Source organism: Jatropha curcas, chromosome 10 (assembly GCF_041381405.1).
Source record: "Jatropha curcas cultivar XTBG-Jc1 chromosome 10, XTBG_Jcur_1.0, whole genome shotgun sequence".
Lineage (NCBI taxonomy): Eukaryota > Viridiplantae > Streptophyta > Magnoliopsida > Malpighiales > Euphorbiaceae > Jatropha > Jatropha curcas.
In genome coordinates, this window is record NC_143160.1 from 21,006,687 (window position 1) to 21,019,019 (window position 12,333).

Here is a 12,333-nt window from a genome sequence, read left to right on the forward strand (position 1 = left end):
GTCAATAATTTTCAACTAACATAAGTCTTGGGCTCGCTTGGCCCGCATCATCATATTCAATAATATCAATTTTCAAAATCCTCTAAGCTATATTAATATGTTACATAATAGGAACTTTAATAAGTAATACATTAATAATTTTATACTATCGTAATTGTGAAACAATCTAAGAACTTAAAAAAATTTTACAAGATTTATGGAGGTATCGTCTAGACAGGTGACGGACAATGAGTTATTGAAAGATCTGTAACCTGAAAAAATATTAAGGCAAGGATGAGCGCCTAAATTTAGTGAGTAAGATTAGATAACCCTCACCCCATACAATCACACAAATGCGTATGTAAATCAATCTAGCCATCCGACTAGTTATATGATCATGTTGTCAATCACACCAATTACATAACAACAACAATCACAACTATTAACACCTTCAACTAACCACATCAAGTGGAAATTGGTCAGTAACGTCACCAAAATTCCCTACGAGCTATCCTCATACATGGCCTGCCCTTTCATCACTTGTGCACCAGGGAGCCGATCCCCTTACATGGCCAACCGGTCTCAACCTCACTTGACCGGTCTCAACCTCATTTGACCAGTCTTCTCATTTCTTTTATACTCTTATTTCTTTTCATACCAATAGGAGGTCACCCTGTGGTTTTCTATATCATCCATATCATTTTTCATCAGATGCACACATGGACGCCGATCTCCCCATACATGGCCGACAGTATCATGGACTACCCTCACAAACCCAATGGTGACTTACTTCATTCCAATTCCACACAAGCAAGGCATATATGTAGCACATTACAACTAATTAAGCAATATCCAATAGCAGCAAATAATGAAACACAAATAGTAATTTACCAAGAAATGCACATCTACCATTTAGTCGTGTATGCATAAATGCAAAATGCAAGTGAATAATGTGAATTATCTAGCACTACTCACAGTTCATCTGTTTATAGCAAATCATTTCTCAACTTCTCAATCCTCTATTAGATGTCACCAAACCTCTCAAAGCCCTTAAGAATATATATAAAAGGATATAAATGATGTTCTATAATTATAAGATTAAATTCTTAATTTCTGCTTATTCTACCTTGCATTATTTAAATATTCATGTTTACTAATCAAATCCTTTTACCATTCTTTCATTACTAATTTCTAACTTACATTTACTAAACACGAAACTTACTTAAAAGAAAATACAAACACTAATACAAGCACTAATTTTATAAACTTTAAAAAAAATAAAAAATAAAAAATAAAGACTCCTTATCCCGCTAAATATACGATAATGGATCCCACGTCCTAGAACTTCGTCACCACCTTAATCTATTTCTCTTATGCAGGCCAACATAGTAGGTATTTGAATATGGAAATAATTATTATCCAAAAAAAAAAAAAAAAAAGAATATGGAAATAATTGACCCTATTGTATCATGTCTTTTACCATGCAGTAAATATATGAAAGGAAAGTAGTTACCGGTCCATAAATAATTGGCGCTATTTGTATATAGTAAATATTTTTTATTAGATAGATATATGCATATAGAAACGTATAAGAAAAAAAATTCAAAAATAATGTATCTATATATCTATTGAAAGGAAATTATCTATATATCTATTAAGAAATAAATTTTTACAAAATAAAATCCAATAAAATATAGAAAAGTAAAAAAAATAAATTTTAAAAAAATAATGTTGAATATATATCTATTAATTATAAATAAATTTTGGACTCTCTTTGAAAGAGTCAACTTTCCAATTATTTTAAGATGAACGATTATTTAAAATTTTTTTAAAACTTTTGATTATTCAATTTTTCATAGTGATACATTTTTATGACAATTAAAAATAAGTTCAAACATGAAAAGTTTAAAATTGTACAAAAACTTAACAAAATTAATCTATAACAGATAATAAAAAGATAGAAACTAATGTTTTTTTTTTTTAAGCATCCTAACTAAAACTAATTTAAAACTTTGTTTAGTTTACTAACTCAGTGTCCTATTTCTATATTTAGCCGACTTTCCCTCTCTATGCTTGATAAATATGTGATAAAAGAACATAAAAGTTTTATAATAGTTATTTTATTTATAATCAAAGGCTAAAGATGGCTCGCAATCAATTCAGATACATAACGACACGCAAAATAAAAATAAAATAAAAATGAGAAAAAACTAAAACACAATCATAATATTTGAAGATCACCTAAGCAGACTTATTAGATACATAAATTTGAAACTAAGAAATTTTAATATGCTTGACCAAATTCCTCTTGAAACATAATTGGCTTCAGGCCATCAATCATAGAGGGAATAGATTTTTAAAAAATCAAACTAAGAATACGTTAACTATAAAGTCAAGTAAAAGAATCTGAGCTTGACAATTTTAAATACCCTTTTTGTGTCTTTGCTTGAGTAGAAATATCCCGTGAAGAATTGACTTTTCAGCCACATTTTGATTTACAATTGGGACTCTTCTGGTTCAATTTAACAGCCACCATAAAATTTGTTTCGTTAGTTATCACTTAGGCCATAACTGCTCAAAGATTCCAAATCAAGAAAACAATAATTAATTTTATTTTATATGAACAACAATTCATTCAAGCATAAAAACAAAATTACTGAGCATCAAAGTGTGATAATGGAAATCTAAAATATGGAAGAAAGAAGAATCAAACCTGATGAACGTCTGTTTCCCTTTGGAACAAGATTTTGTGATCGAAGAGAAGAGATCACTATGTATATATCTATTTAACAGATAAGATAATAGATAGTTGTGTAACAGAATACTAAACAAAATAAAAAATTATAATTATAATTACCTACACATCTTTTATAAAAATTAATTTTTTAAAAAATATTTAAAAAAGTGTCCAATCACAATGCAGAAAAATAAACAAAAAATGTCAAAATTTTCTAAAAAAAAATAAAAGAGAATGTTGAATGAATAGAATGCCAGCTCAACTTTTTGGAATTTTTTTCTGTTTCAGGATTATATATATATATATTAGAAATTTGTAGAAAAAAACAAAAAGAAACGCTCAAAAAAGAGAGTGTCGATAAAGCTTTTTGGAGATTTTTTTTGCTTCAAACTTATATGTATACTAGTTGAAGACCTGCAATTTGACCGATTGGTTGCTTTATTGTTGTACATTATATTTTATAAATTGTATTTAGTATATTATTAAAAGATCCATTTTCTCGCAAGTTGTATTATTCAATTATTATATTATAAAAATTATAATCCTATTAATTTATTTTAAATAATTATAAAATTTTATATAAATATTTAAACAATTTAAACACCATAGATAATTCTATAAAATTTTTATGATTCAAATAATTTAATAGAGTACTATATAGAAATATATTATATATAATTTAATTATTGCAAAACACAGAAAAATATATATATAACAAACTGATGAGTTATAGTTCAGTTGGCAATGCAGGCTGGATATATGGAAAGAACTTTTGGATTCGATCTCTACTAAATGCACATGCAGGGAAGGGCGAGAGCCTTAATTGTGACTAAACCTTAAGCCGGATTAGGTGATCCCTGATAATGGATAAGGTCTAGATACTGTCGGTTTATTCAAAAAAAAAAATGACAATAATATATATTTCAAAAAAAAAAAATGAAAACGACAATAATATATTTATATCAAAATAAAAAAATAAAATTAAGATATTTTCACAATACAATCAAAACCTAGAGAATTGAAAGCGAAAAAATTGAAAGAAGGAGAATTGAAAGCAAAATAATTGAAAGGAACAACAAAATTTTTTTTTTAAAAAAAAAAAAGTCATTATGAAAGAAAAATATTGAATAGATATATGTATACGGATACAAGATGAGAAAAAAACTCAAAAATTTTAAAATTTAAACTTTAAAAATTTAATAGTTCTAAAAAGGAAAAAAAATAGAACACTAAAAAAGTGAGTGCCACATCAGTATTTTTAAAAATTTTTTTTGCTTCAAAATTTTATATATAGATAGATATACAGAGGTATATATAGATAGATATAAGTATATAAAAAAAAGTTCAAGAGTTTTAAAAGTTTTAACTTCAAAATTTAAAAATTTAAAAATATTAATTATTTAAAATTTTAGATATAATATAAGTATATTTTAGATTAGATATGTGACAATAAATATTTAAAAATTAAAAAATTTGTAGAAAAAGAAAATAATGCTCAAAGAAGAGAGTATCAAATAAGCTTTTTGAAAATTTTTTTTCCTCCAGTATTATATATATACTAGATGGAAATCCGCATTTTGTGTGGATTATTGTATTACTTTATTATTGTACATTACATTAGAAGTTACTTTTTCTATTATACATATAAAAATAAATATTTATAAAAACTACATTCTACAGCTTTAGAGAAATGAAAACAAACAAATAAAAACAATTATAAAAGACATAAGTATAACCTAAAATAGAATAAATGTAACAATAACCGTTAGTTGAATTGTTTTTACAAATAAGCTAAGAACAAAAGAATAAAAAAATACAATGATAATAAACATATATAGATATAAAAATAAAAATTATTACAAATAAATGGACACAAAAATAAAATTAAACTTTCAATTCAAAAAAAAATTCAAAAATTCAAAAATATGTATAGATATTTTTAAATAAATAATAATTTTAAACTTTAAATTTAGAAAAAAAGTGCGTGAAGTGCTCTTATAAAAAAAAAAAGAAAATTCAAAATTTTAAATTGAAATATAGATATAGATAATTATTATAAATGCATATTAATTTTAAAATAAGATATAAAATTAAAAATCGTAATTGAATACCATAAGATTTTTACGTATTTTATAAGAGTCTGAATTGCATATCACAAAATTTTAATAGACTATAAAAAAAATCTAAATTGAATACCACTGGAATTTTAAAATCTTTTAAAATCTAATAGATTTTTAATCCAAAACATCCTCCTAAGAGTCTGTTAGATTTTAAAAGATTTTTGAAATTTTGGATTGGAGGATGAATTTGTGAATGGCTATTTTATTTATTTATAACACTCTAAAATCCAACGAAATTAATACTTTTATAAAATCCTTTCAAATCAATAAATTTTTGAATACCATCAAATTTGTAAGAATTTTTAAAAAGTTGTAATTGAATATACCATAAAATTTTTATAGATTTTATAAGAGTCGTAATTAAATACTATAAAATTTTTATGAATTTTATAAGAGTCTGAATCGAATATCATAAAATTTTAATAGACATTAAAAGAATCTAAATTGAATACCATTAAAACTTTAAAATCTTTTAAAATCAAATAAACTCTTAATCCAATAAACCTCCTTAAACTTCTCGTGAAAAACATGATTTTATTTTATTTTAAGTTAAACATAAACGAGTTTGAACACTTTCTTTAAATTAAATATTACAGCATGGCAATATTTTAAATAATAAAGGAATATAGAGAATAGTAAAAACCTTAACTGCATGCAAAAGAAAGTCAAAGAACAAGCAAGAATGCCAGCAAAGCAACCGCGTTTCCTTTCTCTTGCACATTATTAATAAAGACGAATTACTATTTAGTCCTTATAAAATTAATAAATCAGAACTTATTTTTAAAAATAATTAAACATTCTCTTTGTTTTATTATATTATTCTATCAAGTATTAATTTTCTTAATTCTTCTGTTAAATTATGCTAAATATCAATTTTTACTAACAAAGTTTTTTAAATGTTCTTTTGCACATGACAAAAAACTTAATCTTAAATATCACCAATTTTAATTTATAAATGAAAAGACCATTTAATTAATATTTTAACATGCAGATTTTAATTTATGAATTCTATAAAACTACAAGGACTAAATAATAATTCATCCATTAATAGAAGACCAACAGTAGTAAGTGGTAACTGTTTAGCCTTTACCTCTCTCTTTCTTTCGCTTTCTCTCTCTTCAACACATAATATGTTTTCATCCAAATAAAAATATAAAAATGAAAATTTAATTTGTCAGATTAGGGTTTTTTTGGTATACTTAGACAGACACACAAAGGAATCATCAGAGATTAAAATTCCATCTTGTCTGAAATTGAGGTCCGATAACCCACCGCCATCATGGTATGGAACCTTCACTTCTTGTCTTAAATTGATGCTTTTATTTTTTTTTGTAGGTTTTCCATTTATTTTAGATATATTAATGTTTTTTTCTTTTGGTATCAAAAACGGAGATTGATGTTGAGGCGCCAAAAGATCACATGTTTTTTTGTTTCCGGAAGTAATTAAATGATAACATGAGATTTTGTTTGATCTGTCGATGGGTATGTTTCAGATTTTAGTTCAGAATCAGCAGCAGTATGATCATTGTTTGATATGCATCTATTTTCTGGTAATTTTAGTGGAAATATGTGCTAGATTCTGAAGTTTTGAATAAATTGTTTGGTGGGTTTCGCTTGGGTTTCAGTTTTGAATCTTTGAAGGAGCTAAAAGCTTGCATTTTGATGTAATTTTTTTTTCTTGTGATTTGTGAAGGAATAGAAGCTGAGGCAGAGAATTGCAGGCTAATGCGTTGGTGGGTTTGACTTGGAGTTTGGTAACAATCATATTTGGAAGTCTTCATACCTGAGGTGGGAGTTTTTCAGAGACTGGTGGTGAAAATGGAGAATCAGACTGCTTTTGATGATGTGGCCTCGGTGGATTTGGTCAGTGAAATAAAACTGGAAGAAGATGAGGAAGAGTTTCGGAGTTGTTGTGAAGATGAGGAAGTGTGGAAGGAGCCTGAAGAAATAGTAAGGGAGGAGCAAAACGAAAAACTTGATGAATTTTCTGTTAAGATGTTTTTTAAGGGCATCTCTATAGCAGAGGCAGGGGACTCTGGTTGTGGATTTTCTGGAATTGGTATTGTAATGGAAAGAATAGCAAATGTTCCTGTGATTCAGGTACAAAAGAAGCTGGATTTCCATGTTGAAGAATCTGTTGCTGACTATTTGGCTCTCATGGATGGACTGGCTGAGGCTTTACAGCATGACATCCGCCGAGTTTATGCATTTACTGATTCCGAACTGTTATGTGATCAGGTGAGTTTCTCATCAGACAAGTTTTATATTTTGTTTTGTCATTTTACTGAAAATTATGTAATCAAATGAAGAGCTACTGTTTCTATATGTAAAATTTTGGTGTTATTTCATAGCATATTTTCTTACATTATAAAAATCTCTCTACTGAAATAGTTCTATGTCATATTTTTAACTTGTATAAATATATAACAACTTATTTATCGTTTGAGGTATATCATTTCATAATTTTATTTTCCTCAAATATAAACTCATAGTAATACTTACACTTATATATCAATTGATGATGATATATAACAACGTGATATTTTATGAAATCATGAAAGCAAGAAAAAAAAAAAAATTCAAATGGAGATTACAATGTCTATTTTCATTTGTACTTTCAGCCCTACAGATAGAGGAAGGGGGGAATTTTGGAAGAATATACCATATTTCTTTCGTATCTATTATCGGTTTTGTGCCTTCTGCTGTTCTATTTTTAGAAGTTTGTTGCAAGAGGAAAGACTCTCCTTATTGTAGGCTTCTGAATTCTGTAGTTTAGCTTGCTTTCATTTGGAATTATAGAATCTAAAATATCTTTTCTGTTTTGGTTTTCCATCTTCCATATAAGGTTCCCTGTCCTTTTTTCTTTCCATCCATTTCTTTTTGTTATTTATCAACTGTTTCCTATAGTTGTTATAGTATTAAGTTGGTGGAAGCAAGAAGGGGGTAGGTACCAGTTGGCAATATGCTCGTTCCAGAGTATTATTAATGAAAATTTTTCATAATTTTATTTTACATGACTACTTATCCTTGTGGAAAAATTTCTGTGATTTGAAGTAATTGGAGTTAGCTGACATGGATTTATGTATTTTTGGTATCAATTTGCCTTTTTTTCATAATCTCTTGTTACTTCAATGTCTTATGTCTTCTTGTTTTATGCTTTCCAAGCGATTATAGTGGTGTTTTATTTTGATAGATAACACATGGGGAGAAAGTTGAAATTCCACTTCTGATTGCTCTGAGGCAAAGGATCCTTGAACATGCCAGTAATCTGGAAGCCTTTGTACTGAAACTCATCCCCAGCTTAGATCTTGAGAGGCCATTGCGTTTGGCCCAGGTAGCAATTGGGGTTGTGTCTTTTCCTGCAAATGGAAATGAAGCACGTGACAACTGCTCTATCTGTTGTGAGGAAAAGATATCGCCAATGATGATCACAATGAAATGTTCCCACAAATTCTGTTCACATTGTATGAGAACCTATGTTGACGGAAAAGTACAGTCATCTCAAGTACCGATCAGATGCCCTCAGTTAGGATGCAAATATTTCATCTCCAGCAATGAATGCAGATCTTTTCTGCCTCTCACTTCATATGAATGTTTGGAGAAAGCTCTCGCAGAAGCTGATGTTCTCCACTCAGATAGGATATACTGCCCCTATCCAAATTGTTCTGCCCTGCTTGATCCACGCGAGTGTCTGTCAGCTAGAGCAAGTTCATCAAGTCAGTCTGATAACAGTTGTGTTGACTGCCCTGTTTGTCAAAGGTTTATCTGTGTGGAATGTGCTGTTCCTTGGCATTCTTTGATGAGCTGTGAAGAGTTCCAGAACCTCCCATTGGAAGAGAGAGATGCTGCAGACATTACCTTGCATCGTCTAGCACAAAATAAAAGGTGGAGGCGTTGCCAACAATGCCGCAGGATGATTGAGCTCACCCAAGGTTGCTATCATATGACCTGCTGGTATGATGCCTTATCTTGTTTTACTTTAGTTCCCCTCCCCCCCTTCTCTCTCTCTCTCTCTCTCTCTCTCTCTCTCTTATTTTACCTAATTAGGGTGTCTCCCTCTCTCCATATAGAGGCATTGCTCTGGTTTTTTAGAATTAAGTTGCTGGGAAAGTCAAGAAACCATAAGCTAATACCCTATTTAACTCTTGAAAATTTATTGATTAGGGTGGAGTTATTATATAATATTTTATGTTTAATGCCCATGTTTACCTTATTGACATATTCTTTTGTTATTCTTTAATTGTGAAAGAGGGGGGGGGGGGGGGGGGGGAAGGAATATCTTAAAGAAAGTTGGGGGGTGGAGGGAGTTTTATAAGGATACAGAAGAATGGACAAGGGGAAAGAGAGATTATGCCCTTAAACTACAGCCCTTCAGCAATTTGACTGATCAAATGTCATCCCCCCTAACACCTTGTAAGGGAGTTTGAACAGGCTTTTATCCCTAGTTCTAGAAATGCCGAAAAAAGAGAAAGGAGAAAGAAAAAGCAAAAGCTTAATGTTGGTTGGTAAATGGTCATTTGAAAACCCAGAATTTTGAGTTATTATGACTATTAACTCTGTAAAATCTCTTGAAAGTAATAAAGCTTACACACCTAGAAAGATCCATAATAGTCAAAAGAATAAAATATTTATTGTCTTTAACCTTTATCTCTCTCTGTCTCCCCACTAATTTTTATTAGTAGTTTCACCACTTTTAGCAAAATTCTGAAATCACCTTCCCCAAACACAATTTAATTTATCTATAATCCTTAGTTAAATATTTACTTTCAACATAGACATGCTTCTGTTCTTTTACTTATTTATTTTTTCCTATATCTTCTCCTTCAGACCACTCCTTGTTACATTGTAATGAAGTGCTCTTCAATATTTTGTTTCTTTATTTTCATGGCATTTCATGATTGTATTTTATCGTATATGATATTTATTCTTGTGATAAATCTGAAACAGGTTTTAGTTTTTTCAAAATATGATTTTCTACATTTTGCACAACTGCACCCATATATTTGTTCTCAAATTGTCGTTCCACATTTGTGTGGTGCAACGTCCACCACATGTTCATGTTTTAAGATGCATTTTATCATTGTCAACTTGGAGTTTTAGCAGCCTCCATAAATGTTCTTTGTTGTAAGAATTTAAATTGTATGCACTTGTGCCTTACATGCAAAAGCAAGTTGTTCAATCTACAATTCCTTGGGAAAATGGTCTGTCTAGGCATTACAGAAATGGATTTTAGGTGCCAAATTTGTTGATGGAAAGTTATTGAAGATATTTCTTTTCATGACACAGACACACTAAAATTCAATAGCATTTTTAATCCAATATATAATCTAAATAACAATATGATGATATGTGATTTTGGTTTCTGACTCTTGCCTTTCGACATGTACACAGTATCTGATTTGTAGAAGCATGCTAGATCATGGCAATTGAATAAAGATTTGTGTTTCTGTGGTCTGTTATATGGCCAAGAGCAGCATAACCATCCTAGATTTTTACTTTCAAATTGAAGTTCAATTCATCGTGTAAGGGGTAATGACCCTATGGTCTCTAAATCACATCCTAAAGAAGCTAGGATCAGCTGAGGATATTCAATAACTGTACATGTTAGAAGATGTGGCTGACAGCTGACAATGATTTAGGATTATTCAGTTGATTTTAGTCAATGCCAAAGAATACACAACTCTGGACATGCTATTTGATATAAATTAAAGGTATGGAAGAGTTAAAAAGAGATACGGAGATTTAGTGAAGAGTATGGCTTTCTACTGGAGTAATCAGTGGAAAAGGTTCTATATGGGTTGCAAAATTGTTTTCTTTTCTTGTCTTCTTTTTTTTTTTCTTGGTGGAGACGTATTAAGGAAAATTTGAGAGGGGAGATTGAAATTATTTGGACTTGTGCATCATAGATTGAGGAATATATTAGCAAGGTTGTCTATATTGAAACTGTAGGAAAAGAAAGCAAGGCAGATTTCAGATGATGTAGTAAAAGAAAAAATAAAAAAAAAAGGAATTAGCAGCCCTTGATCTTTGTGGATGGAATGAAGGAAAATGATTCATATTATCAATTCCACTTAGCTTGAGGCTTAGTTGATAAGAAAGGGCATCAATGGGTCATAACTCATAATCATGTGAGTTGCATGGCTACTCAATAGGAATATGGGGATTGTAATAAATTCTGTTCAAATTTGGTGTTGGGCTTCCCTTCTCACTTTCAGGTGGTTTGTCCCTGTTTAGTGAAGATTGAAAACATCTTTCTTTTCTTCATCCAAAATGGTTCTTTTTTACCCCCATTTTAGGGACAAGCATTGGCCTACTGCATGTCTTCTGCTTCATGAGCTTTGTGTATCTCCATATAGCAAATAAAGATACATGCCAGCATGTTTCCTGTGTTGTTTTTTTTTTTTTTTGGATGTTCATTTACCTCATCTTATGAAAGCTAAGCTTAATTTCCTCATTTCTGAAACCTAAATATGAAATGTTCACAAAATATACTTGATTGTCCATCAAGATATTCTAAAAGAGAGTTTTGAGGAGTAATTATTGGTTAATTCTATGCTCAGCTCTTTGTTTTTTGATTTTGGTTGGGATCAATAAAGTATTATTCTGCACAAGTACAGCCTAATATTACTAGAAATGATAATAAGATTGTCCACTTTTAATTGTATCATTTGATTTGCTTCTGTCCTGCATTGTTTGTGCACTAGTGAGTTATTCCATGGTTGTTGGTGACCATTCAGAGTGAAGATGTTGCTGCAATCAACTTCCTATCACAACATGGTTTGATGTTCCTAAGGAAAAAAACTCTGCTTCCTTTTTGCAGGTGTGGGCATGAGTTCTGTTATTCCTGTGGTGCCGAATACAGAGATGGACAACAGACCTGTCAATGTGCCTTTTGGGATGAAAACAACGCTGAAGATTTGGTTACACAGTCTGTGCAAGAATCAGAACAGTGGGCATGGGAGACTTTTAACTCACTACCTATGCTCATGGATGCTTACTCAGAGCAAGAGAGATCGCAACTTGCATTGATCCAAAGATTTCTTGCTGGGGGTTTCAGTTTGAGCGATCATCACCCTTATCAGTCCCCTCCCCGTTGTACAGACTCATACGTAGATGCCATGAAGGATCTTCATCAGCTTCCTTGGCTCGAGAGATTTGTCTCTGTAATTAGTGACAACTACTACGAAGACTACATTCAATGAATAGGACTGCCAGAAACTAGGTAAAAAGAAGTTGCATATCCTCTCTCTGATGCTTAAAGGAGGTAAAAGAGCAACTCACTCTAATTACTCCATTTGCATTTACAATGAGGTGCAGCAAACAGCACTTCCTTCTATTGTAGTTTTCTTGAGACAATATTTGACCTTGAAGGTCATTGCATAAAGTCCAAATTGAAGAGGCATTATATGATGGTTGATCTCTTCTGAAAAGAATGAAAATACATAAAAAAAACATTTATATTGTTGAATTAAAAGAAAGTGAAACAAATTCATCTTT

The 12,333-nt window shown here is 30.2% G+C and overlaps 1 protein-coding gene and 1 long non-coding RNA gene across 2 annotated transcripts; one reads left to right on the top strand and one right to left on the bottom strand.

Moving 5' to 3' along the window:
• Positions 1-2,784, bottom strand: LOC119369671 (uncharacterized). The gene is made up of 3 exons (XR_005177237.2): positions 2,693-2,784; positions 2,409-2,550; positions 1-251 (listed from the first exon to the last, which is right to left on the bottom strand). It is a non-coding gene; the product is annotated as an uncharacterized LOC119369671 (long non-coding RNA).
• Positions 2,785-5,909: 3,125 nt separating this feature from the next.
• LOC105636060 (RING/U-box superfamily protein) lies at positions 5,910-12,333 on the top strand. The gene is made up of 4 exons (XM_012219231.4): positions 5,910-6,118; positions 6,530-7,074; positions 8,030-8,790; positions 11,657-12,333. The coding sequence occupies exons 2-4, from the start codon at positions 6,655-6,657 to the stop codon at positions 12,036-12,038; spliced, it is 1,563 nt and encodes a 520-aa protein (XP_012074621.1). The 5' UTR covers positions 5,910-6,118; positions 6,530-6,654; the 3' UTR covers positions 12,039-12,333.